Here is an 18,102-nt window from a genome sequence, read left to right on the forward strand (position 1 = left end):
GCATCTGGTAAATACCAGTCCAAATTTCTACAACAGGGGAGGTGATTACTTTCACTGGACTGTGAATCTAGAAACCCAAGCAATATTCTGGGCATCTGGGTTCAAATTCTGGCATTGCAGAAGGTGGAATTTGAATTGAATAAAAATCTGAAACTAAGAGTTTAATGTGATTGTCAAAAAAAACCCCATCTGATTCACTAATATCCTTTAGGGAAGGAAACTGCCATCCTTTACCTGGTCTGATCTGGTCTGGTCTACATATGACTCCAGACCCACAACAATGTGTTGGGCAATTAGGGATGGACAATAAATGTTGGCCTAGCCAGTGATGCCTTCATCACATGAATGTATAATTTTTTTAAAAAGTGGTGAAATTGCACAATTAAATTGTTAGTGGATGTGGTGCCAATAAAGTGGATGTTTTGTCCCAGATGCTGACAAACTTCTTGCATGTTGTTGGAGCTGCAGCATCCAGGGAAAAATGGGGAATATTCCATCACACTCCTGACTTGTGCCTTGTCGATGGTGAGCAGACTTTGGGGAATCAGGAGGTAAGTTACTCACTGCAGAATGTCCAATTTCTAATCTGCACTTGTAGTCACAATTTTTAAATGGCTAGTCCAGTTTTGTTTATGGTCAAGGGGAATTCCCAAGATGGTGATAATGGGGATTCAGCAATGGTAATGCTATTCATTGAACAGCAAGAGAAGATGGTTATCTTGTCTCTTGTAGGAGATGATCACAACCTGACACTTTTATAGCACATAGCATTACTTGCCATTTATCAGCCCAAGCCTGCTTATTTTCCAGGTGGTCTTGTATTTGGATGTGGGCTGTTCCAGTATTCGAGGAATTGTGAATGGTGCTGAACATTGTGAAAATATCAGTGAACATCCCACTTCTGACATTATGAGACCCCCATTCGCTCTTTTAGCCTGACTCTCTGCATTGATTAGAAAATTGATTTCTATTTGGCTCTTCTCAGAAAGGTACTGCTTTGATTTAGTGAAGTATAGCTGATTAGGAGATTAAATCCCTGTCAACACGGAGGCCTTGGAATAAGTCTGGACAAAGTTTGTGAAGGCCACAGAGTGACCATCAGACCAGCTGACATCAGATATCTACCAATGTAACCAGAGCTCACTTCCTGTGTCATCATGGTGTACAAATTGGCTGTCCTTGACAGCACTTGTCTGGCAACATCTCTGCAGGTAGCTCAATCTGTTTTCCATCGGGGGTGGCACAGTGGCTCAGTGGTTAGCACTGCTGCCTCACAACAGCAGGGATCCGTTTTGAATCCACATGTGGAGTTTGCATGTTGTCCCCGTGTCTGTTTGGGTTTCCTCTGGGTGCTCCGGTTTCCTCACACAGTCCAAAGATGTGCAGATTGCCCATGGTGTCCAGGGATATGTAGGCTAGGTGGATTAGCCATGGGAAATTGCAGGGTTACAGTTGCTCTTTGGAGGGTCAGTGTGGACTCGATGGGATGAATGGCTTGCTCCCACATTGTAGTGATTCTATGATTACTGCATGCCCTCATCTGGAGTGACAGTCTCTGTTCTCAATGCCCTTTGCCATCCGCTGCTTTTCCATCATGATGTTGGCCAGGAGGTGGATGATGCCAACTCTGTTTTCCCATTTCGTCCTCCCTCTCGGTTTCTTCTCCTCATTTGAGAGAATCTCCTCATGGAATACACGGTCCCCCATGCCAACTACCACTCAGCCCTCTTCATCATCCCCATTACTGAGCCCCCTTCCAGAGGAATGACAAACACAAGACAGCATCAAGCACAAACTCTTTCACTATAAGAACTGCTAAAAAACATTGCCAGCTGCCACCACTTGAAATTCAGCTGAGACTCCAAGCCATGTTGGCAAACAATTCTGATGGGCATTAAATCAATGCTGATCACTTCATCAATCATTTTAAATACCATGAATGATAATGCTTAAATCAAACTTTGAAGCCATTTTTCTACATAGACTGTAGATATTTTTTCGCATACACCATGTAAAACTGAATAGCGGAACAGGAATATAGGACAGAGCGATCATCAGCTTTGTTGTTTGTCAGGGGAGATATCATCTGCTCAAAGGTGGTATAGGAGCCCTTCGAGCCCACTCCAGCAGTTAACATGATCATGACTGATCTTATCCTGGTCTCAACTCCACTTTCCTGTTTGCTCCACACAGCCCATTTTCTCATTTTTCATCAGAAACATATCTATTCCTTTCTTGTATCTATTCTTCTCCTCCTCTACATTCTGGGGCAGTGAGTTCCACAGATTCACAACTGTCAGAGAAGTAGTTTCTCATCATCTCAGTTTTGAACCTACCTCTTCTCAATCTATATCTTTGACCTCTTTGAAACTGTCCCACAAGGGGGAGCATCTATTTAACATCCGCCTTATCAATCCCCTTTAGCATTTTATATATCTCAATCAGATTCCCCCCTCATTCTTCTGAACTTCAGCAAGTACAAGCCCAAGCTATTCAAACACTTTAATTCCAGCCCTTTAATTGTTGGAATCAACCTGGTGAACCTCCTCTGAACTGCTTCCAGTGTCACCACATCCTTCCTCAAGTAAGGAAACCAAAACTGCACACAGTATTCCAGGTGTGGTCTCACCAATGTCTTCTATAATTGTAAAACATTTTGTTACTTTTATAATCCAGTCCTTTTGCAATAAATGGGGAGAAATTGAGGACTGCAGATGATGGAGATCAGAGCTGAAAAATGTGTTGCTGGAAAAGCGCAGCAGGTCAGGCAGCATCCCAGGAGCAGGAGAATCAACGTTTCGGGCATAAGAAGGGCTTATGCCAGAAACGTAGATTCTCCTGCTCCTGGGACGCTGCCTGACCTGCTGCGCTTTTCCAGCAACACATTTTTCAGTTTTTGCAATAAATGCCAGGATTCTACTTGCCAGACAGTAAATGCTGCACCTGCAGACCCACTTTCTGCGATTCATACACAAAGATGCCTAAATCTCTCAGTATTGACATACTTCGTAGCAGTTTCCCATTTAAATAATAATTTGCTCTTTTTATTTTTCCGGCCAAAATGAATAACCTCACACTAATCCACTTTAAACTGGATCTGAGTATGACTTATACTCCGATACATCTTCACAATACAGACCATATCACCTTCTCAATCCCTGCATCCAGTTACAGGGGACCAGGAAGTAAGATACCCATTAGTAGTGAAAATGTGAGTTTATTAATATGAATGCAGCATATCGTGGCTGAAAGGACATGTCAAACAATGTGCCAAGTGGTAAAAGGGTGGTCTCACCCACCAGGTTGACTTGTACACTGCAATCCATGAAACCTTTCAATCACTTGTTTTGAAATTACGTGGAAACCCCCCACTCAAGTTACCATTGTGCCGCTGTGACATTGCATCTCAGTGTGATGTGGACGTGGGCCTGAGCTAACAACATCTCCTGCAATTTTACATCTATCAACCCCCTCCCCCAGCAGCTCTTGCCTCTAACATGGCCTGCTTTTTCATAGCCAAATCCCAGTCGTTGTCTCAGGTGTTCAATTTCAGAATCCTTGCCCGAAATTAGTAGCTGCCATTTAGTCAGCAAATAAGCATTCTCATTTTTTTAATCAGTAAGAAAGGTTTGACACAAAACTCTTGTACGGAACAATTGTTTTTATATAGGATACCGTGCTCATTCTAATTCTCAGGTGAGAATAGTAAAACAGATAATAAACTCGTTGTCGCTTAGAACAACTCCCAGTGGGGAAGGCCAATAAATGTCTGAAATGTTTATTGCCTATGATGTTTAACCAAATTAAAGTAAATGTCAATAAACATCCATTTGAAATTTAAATTCAAAAAGCTTCCTTTCATTTTGCAGGAAATTATGTCACCATAATGGTAGTTAACAGTTTCAGCTCATAGGTTTGTTGTAGTCCAGTCCAGGAAGCTAATTTGGAGGTGTGCCTCCTGCCCGCACTGATTCCAGTGGAAACAAATGATTCAGGATGAAGGGAATTGATAGCATTGATGTGCCTTCAGATTGATACTAATTCAATAAGAGGTTCTGTTTGAATGATACTGCTCATGCACTGCAGTAGCACCTGGTCCCAAGTGCCAAATAAATGGCAAGGGTCAAAATGGGAGAATGCTGAGCATAGGCATACATGGATATTTTATTGATTAAAGTAACTTTAAAATGTTACCTCTACGTGTGTGCCGCACTAAAATACTGCAGTTATCCAAACCATAATACCCACGTGTAACAAGTTACCAAATTCATTGTCTGGTTTTCATTGTTTTACATCATTTGTTTAATGTTATGCAGCTGTATTCCAGACAGGAGCTACAAGATGCCCAATAGATACTGTATTAAGGGAAATGACCCTTTGGAGAACTGACCTATAGGTGCAGAATGAGTGCAAAGTGCTTGGTGTGTGCATATGATTCTTTACTCCATGATTTCCTGATCTCGGGTCCAGGAGGACACAACAGTCCAAGGCTTGACACTTCCCTTCGGTCAAAGAGGAGAAACTAAAGATCAAGCCATTCATTTCTTTGCACAACTCCCAATAGCTATGACAGAAAGCCATTGGCAGAGCTGAGGGATATACCACCTGCCTGCTCTCTGTGTCAGAGGTGAGAGATATGGAGTAAATATCTAGGATGCAAGGACAGAAAGAGACATGCAAAAACAAAGTACTTTTTTTAAAAACAGATTAATATAAGAAATGTGAAATATTTCGAGTTGAGTTGCATGCTGCTGTAATCTGGATTTATGGACACAGTTTATATTATCTTCAGTAGGCACACAGGCACCTTCAAATGTTTGCTGGCTTTTTGTCACTGCATTTAATTTACACCCTTTCAAGGATTAAGATGGAGTATTCTCAGTGGTGTGAAATTAACACCTGGGCTAAATACAGGATAGAGTGTCTCTGTGAAACTATCTCTAAAAGTGTACATCAGGGTCATTTTGTCGGCATTGTAAAAGGACACTTGCCCAGCTTCGTAGTCAAGGTAAACTCCAATTTTTCTGGGTTTAAACCTGGAAAAGATTACTACATGAGGCACAGAGCAAGCCACATAGTGTTTGCCTTTTTTCTCTAAGGTCCATAAACCAGCTTGAGATGAGATTGGTGCCTTACGTTCTACAGATTGTTTGGTCACACCCAAGACCCATTCAGCCTTGCAACCCACAAAGATTTCCCAGTAATGTATTCCTGATGAGAACCCTTGTTTTGCCAGAACAAAGGGATGGGCGCTGAATCGTGAGGGTTTAGAGGGTGATTTCTTCAGGTTGTGGCTGTACGCGACACTGGTCATGTTGTCGAAGATTAGGAGGTTCCAGTGTGCGGTGTCAGGATCTAGACTCAATGGCACTGTAGAAGAGCAGAAAATAGAACAGATAGAATGAAAAGAGGGAAATGTCCCATTTATTAAATTCACATTATGCAATTTATCCAATTCAGGAAGTTAGCTTTTGTAGGATTTATCTGCCTTTTAACCTGGATTATTACAGTAATAAAACTCATCCACACGCACATATTACACTTTGTCTTCATATTAAATGAAAACCATCAAATTTAAAGATATTTCAGATTCAATAAATAATTCATGCTCCGGTGTTGCTCACAGACAGTTTTGAATTTTAGTTTTCCTGTTGCTATTTCACAAAAGTTATCTTTTTCTCCCTTTTCTGACTTCCTAGACCCTGCATTACTATTTTGCCTGCCAAAAAACTACTTCGATTACAGTCGGATTTTTGTTAGATATATTTGTAACAAAAATCAAGATGTACTTGGCTACCTTCTTTTACAATCAGTCTTGCCACTAGTCAACCCCTTTTTGTGTCAGCAGGAAAATTTGAGATGGTGTTGTTTTTACCCAAGCCAACTTTAAAACTTTATCCATAGAAAGTGATCATTAGTGGCTAGGCAGCATCTGTTGCCCATCCAGTTCAAAGTTAACCACATTGTTGTAGGTCTGGAGTCACATGTAGGCCAGACCAGGTAGTGATGATAGATTTCCTTCCCAAATGAACCAAATTAGATTTCGTTCAATCGATAATGATGACACTGTTAATTCCGAGTTTTTACTGATTTCAAATTGCACTATGTGCCATGACTGGATTTCAACCCACTGAATGTTATGCTAAGATTCTGAATTAGGAGTCTACTGTCTTCTTCTTAATGATTGATAACAAAAGGCATCAACACCAACCGCTGGGCTGCACTAATTCAAGCTGTTTATATGGCAGTTGTGCCTCGGTCAGTAACTCTCTTGTCTCTGAGGTACAGGATTTGCATGTTCAAGTTCCACATCAGAATCCAGCAAAAAAAACAAACTCTGCACATTACTGAGGAGTGCTGCGGTCTCAGAGATACCAAATGTTGGATGAAATGTTTGACCAAGGCCTTGTCTCTCTCAGTGGATGCTAAAGATCTCATTGCACCTTTGCAAAGAAGAACATGGGAGTCATCCTAGGTATCCTAGACAAGAATTATCCCTTAATTAACGTCACTAAACACATTATTTGGTTATTAACGCATGTCTGTGTATGGGAGCTTGCTGTACAAAAACTGATTGCTGCTTTTCCTCCATTACAACAGTGACTACAGTTTCAATATATGTCTTTGGTTATGAAGAGTTTTGGGATGTCCAGTGGTCAAGAACAAGCCTATAAAAATACAAGTAATACCTGGATCTTGAAGGAAGCTCTGTGTTCAAATCCTTGCCTCGCCTTAGCTCCATTCTCTGTAATCTCACGAGTCCCACATCCCTCTATTTCAGGCCTCTTGGTGACCATGCTTTTAGCTGCGAGACTCTAAGCTGTAATATTATTTCCTCCAAAATACTCTATCCCTCCCTTCCTTCAGGTCACAGCCCAAAACAGATCCTTGGCCAAACTCTGACATACCTTCTGTGACCCGCTGTCAATCTGAACTCATAATATTCCTATTCACTGTCTAAGGATACTGAACACTATTAAATGCACTTTACAAACATAGGTTATGTCTCACCAACTTATCAAATATGGCCTGAAAATGTATTGTCCTCACAAAATCTGATATTTCTCAACCTGCTCTTAACTTAGCTCTTTCTTTCCAAGTTCTGACTAATTTTATTTTGGAGATTGAGGAGTTACGACATGAAGAGAATTGACTATTGCTACTAACTAGAAAAGCAATCAGTGAGTGAGTAAATGAGCCCAACACTGATATGACGAAAACTATGCAGCACTGTGCTGTGTCATTGAGCAAGGCATTGGATTTATGCCTGCATAAATCTGGAGTTATCCTTCCCAACAGACAGATTCAGTGTGCTTGCTGCACTCTGGACAATACCTTATGCAGGAGCAGAAACAACACTATCAACTGAAAGTAAATGATGATACCCCTGGCCTGGGGCATCGTCACCCCAAAGCTGCAGCGGAGTGCATTGAGGAGGAGGGGGAATGTGAATGTGATGTGGCGAAGGCACAAGTGGTGGTGCACACTACACTGCATTTTTAGGACATTCATTTTCACCAAACTGCCCATATCCAAAAGCTACATGTACCTCCTCCATTTCAATTCCACTCCTTTCTTTCCACCACAATCAGCAGTCCTGCAAAAAAAAACTGCCATTTGCAATTCCAGTACACATCGCCCAATGGAACTCAGCATCAAGTCATTTATTACAAGTGAAAAAGCAATTTTCTTAGCAGCAATCACAAATGGCCAGTATGACTGGCCATTTGTGATTGTTCAAGAATAACTGTTCAAGAATAACACAGAAATCTCCCAATCAAAATGTTGTGCAACACAGCAACGTGATTCCCTTTGCAATTATAGATCTTCATTCTTCCTCTTCCTGGCTTTTCTACATAGTGCCACCCCAATTGTTTCAGCAGAGGAAGAGCAAGTTGCACGCATTCTCATTTGGAGTGTTCAGCTGGTCTCTAGATTGAGGGTGGCTTTAATAAAGATTGCTCCATTTGCCCTGTGCAGTCAGTTTCAGCCAGCCATTGGAGCAGAAAGTTGCTTGTCAGGTGAGGGAACAGGGGCAGCAGCAGGAAGGGAGTGATGTTGACCTAAGTATCCACTTCCAAAGCTAGTTTTGTTCTTGGTACTTCCATCAGCCAATTGTCCTCCCCTGCCATCAGTGAGTTGGAGAGCACTCTGCTGCAGCTTAATGGGTGATGATGCCCCAGGCTGGGGGTATCATCATTTACTTTCAGTTGATAGCATCCACAATATGCACATCATGGCTATAGTTTTTGGTATTCCTTGTAGCTGGCCATTCCATCACTCATGTATGAGGACACAATCTCCATAAATCTCTGCCTGATAGCAATACAGTGTGACTGCAGTCCAGCCAGTACATTTTGCCATCACTTCTGCTGTTCCAATAGTATTCTCTTCATCAATGGCTCCTCAAGATTCAACTGAGCAGGGCGAGGAACATTGTGTTGCTTCTGACACTGATTTCCCACTACTATCCCTGCCTCTACTATCTGCACTCTGTGTTTACTTGTGATAAATGAATCACCATGTTACAATCCATTCTGCTTACCAAAGAGAGAGTATCTAAGCCAGTGCATAACTTACATGAGTTCTGTGACACTACTCCCTTAGTATAAGTGATCTCCCCTGAGGAGCCGTCATCATTTTCCTGCAACACTTCGTATGGAGCTCACAAAGACTAAAGACAGAACATGATCAATATGCACATGATTCTTTTTCAAAGACAGTGTGCAACTGGGTGAACATGAATGAGTGTTTTAGGCCATGCGGCTGTCTGATATTTCTTTCTGTCACCAAGGAGGCACCCACCTCCTCACCTCTGACAGCCAGGTACACTGAGACTCCACTGATGTCCAGAATCTCCTCACCTGCAATAATCAGTTAAGTGTTGGCTAAAACTTCTGTTCCTCCTTCAGGTTCTGCACCCAAGAAGAGACCAAGGAATGAGAGTGATGGCAAATGTGAATGGTTGGCTGAAGAACAACTGGTGAGGTGACTATGAGAGAGAGGCATGACATGGGTTTGAGCAGTAGTTGGTATAATAATATCCAAACCAAAAGTCGCCATAGTACCACTCCCTCGTTAGAGAGAAAGGTAGCTATTGGTGGGTTTAACCTGAAAGTCACCACACCCCAGGCAAAGGAAGAGGTCAAGAAGGAGTATCCTTTATCATAACCTCAGCCAGTACAGAAATTGAACCCACACTGTTGACATTACACTGCATTGCAAACCAGCCAACTGAGCTAAGCAACTTTCTGATATCCCAATGTAACACCAGTAAGGTACACAGACTCCATTTGACTTAAAGATCTCTGGTGACTTTACTTACAGCTAAGCCACTAAATATAATACAGCCAGTAGATACAGCCAGGAGTTTGAGTGCAGACAGCCTGAAGTTTTGTAACATCTGAGTACTTGGCTCATTTGAGTATTAACCTCTTAAAGATGATAGCTGAAATGTCTGACTGTACTCTGTCTCCCTTCCCTACATAGATCTTAAGCCGCTTTCCATAAAACCAGTGCCATTTTCCTGCTGCTCATCTCATGTACATTCAGCCAAGATGAGCGATAATGAAGTGCATTTTTATTTCAATTAAGGCCAACCAGACTAAATATCCAAAGAGATGTAAAACAAGTGACTGATTTATTACCTCCTATTTTATGTTCTCACACAAAGCCACGGCCCATTGCATTATTTCTGGGAATTGCATAACTTAAATTAATTCTTGGGATACCAACGTCTTTAATAAGAAAAGCATTTAAAGTCCACCTGTCCTGGCACTTCTATAAATGTTGGTGGTCTATCTTTGTTTGTATGACTGGTCCAGTTCTGTTTCTGGTCAATGTTAGGATGGTGATGGTGAGAGATTTAGAGATGGTAATTCTATTGAATGTCAAGGGCGGATGGCAATTGCCTGACACTTCTATGATATGAATGTCACATAAAAATTATCTGTCCATGTCTGTATGTTGGCTCAGTCTTACTGCATATGTGATGCAGACTGATTCACAATCTGAGCTGTTGCAAAAACAAGCAATCTCCAGATTACAAACAGGTTCTGCTGTGGAGTGTGTTCACATGTTGATTTGTATGCAAGTCAGAACACAAGGTAGGACAATGTAAGGATCAGTTTCTAAGTACATGTAATATTTAGATTCATAGAATCATAGAGGTCTACAGCATGGAAACAGGCCCTTCAGCCCAACTTGCCCATGCTGCCCAGTTTTCACAATTTAAATTATCCTATTTGCCTGCATTTAGTCCATATCGCTCCATGCCTATCCCATCTATGTAAATGTCTAAGTATTTCTTAAATGACAAAATTGTACTTGCTTTATCCACTGCCTATGGTGGCCCATTCCAGACACTCATCACACTCTATGTGAAAAAATTGCCCCTTTTGTATCTCTCCCCTCTCACCTTAAACTGATACCCTTTAGTTTTAGACTCCCCTACCATGGAGAAAAGCTGTTGGCTCTTCACCTTATCCATGCCTCTCATGATGTTACAGACCTCTATAAGGTCACCCCCTCAGTCTCCTATGGTCCAGGGAAAAAGATCCCAGCCTATTCAACCTCACCTTATAACTCAGGCCATGTAGCATCCTAGTAAATCTTTTCTGCACTCTTTCTACTTTAATAATATCCTTTCTATAGCAGGGCAACCAGAACTGCATGTAGTATTCCAAATGTATTCACACTCATGTTATCTAGACCTGCAACAAGACATCCCAACTTAATGGTCTGACTGCAGAAAGCTGTTACAAACCAGGCCAGACGCACTCAAAACACTTCAAGAAAGAAGCCCAGAAGCTAACTTTGCGTGTTGTTTTAAACAGGTGTATATGGATATTCCAGGAGGGAATACAGCTGGCCCAGCCACTTAGTTTTAAACAACACAGAATTTATTTGCAAAATCATTGAATAAGACCATAAGACCATAAGACCATAAGACATAGGAGTGGAAGTAAGGCCATTCGGCCCATCAAGTCCACTCCGCCATTCAATCATGGCTGATGCGCATTTCAGCTCCACTTGCCAGCGTTCTCCCCGTAGCCCTTAATTCCTCTAAACAACAAGAACCTATCAATCTCGGCCTTGAAGACATTTAGCGTCCCGGCTTCCACTGCACTCCGTGGCAATGAATTCCACAGGCCCACCACTCTCTGGCTGAAGAAATGTCTCCGCATTTCCGTTCTGAAATGACCCCCTCTAATTCTAAGGCTGTGTCCACGGGTCCTAGTCTCCTCGCCTAACAGAAACAATTTTCTAGCATCCACCTTTTCAAAGCCATGTATTATTTTGTACGTCTCTATTAGATCTCCCCTTAATCTTCTAAACTCCAACGAATACAATCCCAGTATCCTCAGCCGTTCCTCATATGCTAGACCTGTCATTCCAGGGATCATCCGTGTGAATCTCCGCTGGACACGTTCCAGTGCCAGTATGTCCTTCCTGAGGTGTGGGGACCAAAACTGGACACAGTACTCCAAATGGGGCCTAACCAGAGCTTTATAAAGTCTTAGTAGTACATCTCTGCTTTTATATTCCAACCCTCTTGAGATAAGAGACAACATTGCATTCGCTTTCTTAATCACAGACTCAACCTGCATGTTTACCTTTAGAGAATCCTCGACTAGCACTCCCAGATCCCTTTGTGCTTTGGCTTTATTAAGTTTCTCACCATTTAGAAAGTAGTCCATTCCTATATTCTTTTTGCCAAAGTGCAAGACCTCGCACTTGCTCATGTTAAATTCCATCAGCCATTTCCTGGACCACTCTCCCAACCTGTCTAGATCCTTCTGTAGCCTCCCCACTTCCTCAGTACTACCTGCCTGTCTACCTAACTTTGTATCATTGGCAAACTTCGCTAGAATGCCCCCGGTTCCCTCATCCAAATCATTAATATATAATGCGAACAGCTGTGGCCCCAGCACCGAACCCTGCGGGACACCGCTCGTCACCGGCTGCCATTCTGAAAAAGAACCTTTTATCCCAACACTCTGCCTTCTGTTAGATAGCCAATCCTCAATCCATCCCAGCAGCTCACCTCGAACACCATGGGCCCTCACCTTGCTCAGCAGTCTCCCGTGTGGCACCTTATCAAAGGCCTTTTGAAAGTCCAGATAGACCACATCCACTGGGTTCCCCTGGTCTAACCTACTTGTTACCTCTTCAAAAAATTCCAACAGGTTTGTCAGGCATGACCTCCCTTTACTAAATCCATGTTGACTTGTTCTAATCAGACTCTGCTCTTCCAAGAATTTAGAAACCTCATCCTTAATGATGGATTCTAGAATTTTACCAACAACCGAGGTTAAGCTGATTGGCCTATAATTTTCCATCTTTTGCCTTGATCCTTTCTTGAACAAGGGGGTTACTACAGCCATCTTCCAATCGTCCGGGACCTTTCCTGACTCCAGTGACTCTTGAAAGATCTCAACCAATGCCTCTGCTATTTCCTCAGCAACCTCTCTCAGAACTCTAGGGTGTATCCCATCGGGGCCAGGAGATTTATCAATTTTAAGACTTTTTAACTTTTCTAGCACTATCTCTTTTGTAATGGCAACCATACTCAACTCAGCCCCGTGACACCCTTTAATTTTTGGGATATTACTCATGTCTTCCACTGTGAAAACTGACGCAAAGTACTTGTTAAGTTCTCCTGCTATTTCCTTATCTCCCATCACTAGGCTCCCTGCATCAGTTTGAAGTGGCCCAATGTCTACTTTTGCCTGTCGTTTGTTTCTTATGTACTGAAAGAAACTTTTACTATTATTTCTAATATTACTGGCTAGCCTACCTTCATATTTGATCCTCTCATTTCTTATTACACTCTTTGTTATCCTCTGTTTGCTTTTGTATCCTTCCCAAACACAAACAAAAGAGAACAGAATAGGGAATAACTTAACTATCCAAAAACTAAACCAGTTATACCAACTTAATGATGCTATTCAAAATACTGGCAACAATCCCCATAAACACCCCTTGGCAAAAAGGAAAAATCAAACACAGGGTCTTACAGGAGAGAGAGAGAGATGGCAGAGGGATTCACATAGAACACTTTCTTCTATGTAGCTTGTTTCTTGGATCACCAATCTCAAACTGATCAACTGCTTTCAGTGAACAGTCAGACTGCTAAAAACCAAAGCAAACCAGAGAAAAGCTGAGCTGGGAGAAGCGGCCACTCACCTTTCATTGTACAAGTGTTTTTGTTACAACTTAAAAGCCTTTTGCCTGAGGCAAAATCTGTTAGCTATGCTGATGGCTTCATTTTAAAACCTCTTAATCTTAAATCGTTATTACACTACAAAACACATATACTTATACAATAACCAAGCAAACATGCACTACTACATTCCCTTTCAGCCTGTTTTACTCCTGCCACTGAACGCCACTGTTTCTCATTCAGGACTCGATAATGCGTCAGCAATCACGTTTTCTTGTGCTGCTATATGCACAATTTTCAAATTGAATGCCTGTAACAACAAGTTCCATCTAAACATTCTGGAATTTTTGTCCTTAAATTTCTCCACAAACGTCAGTTGTTTATGATCAGTGTATATGATTGTCTCAGATACATTACTGGTAACCTAAACATTGAAATATTGCAACGCCAACACCAAGCTCAAATTCCCCTTCTCAACTGTTGAATATTTCTGCTGATGAATGTTCAATTTCCTGGAGAAATATCTGATAGGTCTTTCTATTCATTATTCTACTAACTTAGATTAGTCTAATCTAATTTAAATACTCGATTGGTGTTTCTATCTTCTTGTTGTCTTCCTGTAAGAGCGCAGCACTAACACCCACATCACTCGGATTGATAACCACCTTGAATGGCTTTGCTTAATCAGATATGGCTAATACTGGGACAGTACAAAACTGTACAACACAGTTTTCAGGCTGTCAAATGCTTTCTGACAGTCCGCTGTCCACTGAAACATCTTGCCTTTCTTTAGCCTTTTCTCAGTGAGTGGAGCAGCCACACTGCTAAACTTTGGAACAAATTTTCAATAAAATCCATGCAATCCCAAGAATCGTAGTACTGCTCTCTTTGTTGATGGTATGGGAGACCCCCCCCCCCAATTTCATTCTGTGGGGCCATTTGTCTATGTCCAATAAAAGGGCCTAGGAAGGTGACTTTGGCTTTGGCAAATTTACTTTTAGCCAGGTTTATCACCAAGCCTGCCTTCCAAAGTTAATTGAACAACTCTGATAAATGTTGTAAACATTCCTAAATTGTCCATAGTGTTCAGGGATGTGTAGGTTAGGTCTATTAGGTAAAAACAAGGACTGCAGATGCTGGAAAAGCACAGCAGGTCAGGCAGCATCCGAAGAGCAGGAAAATCGACGTTTTGGGCAAAAGCCCTTCTTCAGGAATAGAGGTTAGGTCCATTAGTCTGAGGTAAATGTAGAGTAGTAGGGGGTTACGCTTCAGAGAGTTGGTGTGGACTTGTTAGGCCAAAGGGTCTGTTTCCACGCTGTAGGAATTCTATGATGGTTAAAATTGTGAATTTTTGATTTCTTGTCTGCTTCTGTTTCATTGTATGCTGTGATACTTTGAAATGCTGTCGAGCCAACCCCCCGGCTGTATGTAATCATTCCCTAAAATTTGGCACATAATCCAAATATGTGGTCTCTGAATTCTGACTTACTAATTTCTCTTTAATCAATTTTACTGGTCCTCTCACTTAATGCCCAGAAACTAATTCAAATGGACTGAATTTGGTTGATTCATTTGGTGCATCTCTGATCGCAAAATGTCCAAACTGAATTTGCTTACCCAATCGTCTGGATAGTTTTGACTATAAGTGCTCAACATGATCTTTAATGTCTGATGCCACCTTTCGAGTCCTCCATACGATTTTAGATGGTACACAGTGGATTTGAATTGTTTTATAGCTAAGTTGACCATAACTTCTTTGAATAACTTTGATGTGAAGCTTCACCCTTGATCTGATTGTAGCTATGTGGGTAGTCCGTATCTAGCAAATAATTTGAGTAATTCCTCAACAATCCTCTTAGCTGTGATATTACATAATGGAAATTGCCTCTGAAAATCTCGTGGACACATCCATTATCGTTAATAAATACTGATTCCCATTTTTTGTTTTAGGTAGGGGTCTTTTGCAATCAATTAAGACTCTTGTAAAAGGTTCCTCAAATGCAGGAATAGGTATTAAAGGTGCAGGTTTTATTACTGCCTGTGGTTTTTGAAATACCTGACATGTCAGGCAAAATTCAACTACATCCTTGTGCAGTCCAGGCCAAAAAAAATGTTTTTGTATTTTAGCTTGAGTTTTTCCTCACTCCTAAATGACCCACTAGTGGTAGCTCATGCACTACCTGCAACACCTCCTTTCTCATCTGCTTGAATATGTAATGGTCTCTGTTTCTTCATTAAGACGTCATTTTTAAGATAATAGCATTCAGTGATACATTTGGAATTTTTTTCTGTGTTTGCCTTTTGATACAATCACTTTAAATTTTCATCTTTCTACTGTAACTCAGTTAATTTATCTGAGCTAAAGATGTCTGCTGTGTCATCTCTCTGCTCCTCATTCATGTCAACCATTTGATCAAACAGGGTCTCTGCTAATTCCACTTCAATTTTCTTACCTATACTCTTTGATCTCTCCTGGTTCAACTGGTGACTTTGTGACCTCGTTACCACACAGTCTGAAAAATCCCAGGATATGTGTCCTACAATTGATCAGTTGCCAAGTTTCCACTGGCTTTTCAACCACAGTCGGCAGCACTTGTACCGGTGAACCAGTTATGTCATTAGCAAGGACAAAGAGTATTCTTGGAGCTGTGAGTTTGTCCAGTACTCCTATCATGACTTCACAACTCTTCAGTGGACACTCTAACCTCACTTTACATAATTGTGCACTCCTTGTCTCACCATGAATTCAAGTTACTAGTACCTTTTCCGGCAATAGTCCTTCAGAGGTACATATTTCCTCATCTTTCAACAGCACAGATTGAGAGGATCCTGTATCTCTTAATATTGTAACTTCTTTACCTGCTGTTTCTGGCCTATGTGAGTAAACTTTACCTTTGCAGGTTTAAGAAGATCTGGCATTTCCTCCTTAACCAACCTCCGACCAGGTAGTACATTCTGCTGCAGCTTTCTAGCCTCCTCTGAGCTTTCCACTCCAACAACATTCACTGGCTTATCCTATTTTCCTACATCTGGCTTCCTAGTGCTTTCCCTAACCCACCAACATTGTGCTTTCATGTGGCCTACTTTATTGTACTGAAAACACGAGAGTTTTTTTAACTTCTCCCTTCCCCCTCAAGGGTTTCCTTTTTACCCTGTGGTAAGTTATCCTTATGATCTTCACCAAGATCTACCTTTCCCTTTCCATGTGAGGACTTCTCTTTACCCCAATTTCTATCCCTCATGGATTGAAATTGATTTTGGAAGCCAAACTTTGATTCATGGACCAACTCATATTCATCAGCCATTTCAGCTTCCTGTTTTAACTCTCTGCTCTACCACATGAATTTTCATTGCTTCAGGAAGTAAATTTTTGAATTCCTCCAAAATAATCATCTCTCTAAGAGAGTCATAGGTTTGCTCTTCCATTTATCAAAATTACTTTGTTTGATCCTTTCAAACTCAATGGAGGTTTGACCAGGGTTCCTGCTTAGATTCCTGAAACGTTGTCTGTAGGCTTCTGGCACAAGCTCATATACACTTAAGATCGCTTTCTTCACCTCCTCATACGCTCCAGATACCAGCTCTGATAGTGATACAAATACCTTACTAGCTCAACCTACACATTCTGTTTGGATCAACAAAATGGACATGGTCATTGGCCACTGCATGTGTTTAGCCACCTTTTGAGATGAAAAAGGCTTCCACATCCTTCTCATCAAATTTAGGCAATGCTTGAATATACTTAAATAGTTTCTCACAAGGCCTTTGACTACCACGGTTTTGATCTTCTGCACTAAGCTTACCTTCAGCCTTCATCTCCACCATTTTAAGCTGATTTTCCTGTCTAAGTGCCAATTTCTGAAGTTCAAACACCCTGTCTTTCATCCTTTCCTCTGTCTCCTTTCCTCTTTTCTCTCTCCAATTACCTGGCACTACTCCAGTGGACAGGGAAGGTGCAAAGGCACAGCAATCTCTTCCTGTCGTAACCTAGAGTATTTGCCGTCTGGGCCCTGGGATTTATCTATCCTCATGAATTTCAAAATTTTCAGCACATCCTCATTCTTAACATCAACTTGTTCGAGCATAATAGTCTGTTTCATGCTGTCCTCAGAAACGTCAAGGTTCCTCTCACTAGTGAATACTGAAGCAAAGTGTTCGTTAAGGTCCTCCCCTACCTTCTTCGACTCCAGGCGCTAGTTCCCTTCACTATCCCTGATCAGCCCTACCATCACTCTGGCCATCCTGTTGTTCCTCACATAAGTGTAGGATGGCTTAGGGATTTCCTTAATCCTACCCTACTAAAGCTTTTTCATGCTCCCCTAAACTCTACAGTTACTTCTTTGCTGCCTTGTAACCTTTTAGAGCCCTGTCTGATCCTTGCTTCCTCAACCTTAAGTAAGCTTCCTTCTTCCTTGACTAGATGTTCCACATCCATTGTCACCCAAGGTTCTTTCAACCTACCATCCCTTCCTCAGTGGAACAAACCTGTCCAGCATTTGAAGCCAGTGCTTCCTGAACAACCTCCACATTTCTGTTCCCAATTTATGTGCCCAGTTCCCACCTCCCCCTCCCACCATTGTAATTCCCCCTCCCCCAATTAAATACTTTCCCATACCATCTGCTCCTATCCCTCTCCATGAGTAGTAAAGGTCAGGGAGTTGTGATCACTATTACTGAAATTCTCTCCCACCGAGAGATCTGACACCTGACCTTTTGTTCATTGCCAAGCACCAAATCTAATATGGCTTTCCTTCTAGTTGGGCCTATCTACATATTGAGTCAGGAACTCTTCCTAGACAACCTGACAGAAACTGCTCCATCCAACTACTTGAACTAAAGAGGTTCCAATCAGTATTAGTTGAAGTCAGGACCAATGATAACAACACTGTTATTTCTGAACCTTTCTAAAATCCGCCTCCCAATGTACTCCCCCATGT

The 18,102-nt window shown here is 41.6% G+C and overlaps 1 protein-coding gene across 1 annotated transcript in view; it reads right to left on the minus strand.

The window, feature by feature from the left end:
- Positions 1 to 4,855: 4,855 nt before the first annotated feature.
- Positions 4,856 to 18,102, minus strand: part of LOC140465533 (nuclear factor 7, brain-like) — a 47,667-nt gene continuing 34,420 nt past the window's right edge. The window contains exons 5-6 of the mRNA XM_072561072.1: positions 8,814 to 8,864; positions 4,856 to 5,370 (exon numbers count right to left, since the gene is read on the minus strand). Of these exons, the coding sequence (XP_072417173.1) occupies positions 4,856 to 5,370; positions 8,814 to 8,864 (566 nt within the window). The remainder of the gene's footprint in view (positions 5,371 to 8,813; positions 8,865 to 18,102) is intronic.

The sequence above is a fragment of the Chiloscyllium punctatum genome, chromosome 42, assembly GCF_047496795.1.
Source record: "Chiloscyllium punctatum isolate Juve2018m chromosome 42, sChiPun1.3, whole genome shotgun sequence".
Taxonomy (NCBI): Eukaryota; Metazoa; Chordata; class Chondrichthyes; order Orectolobiformes; family Hemiscylliidae; genus Chiloscyllium; species Chiloscyllium punctatum.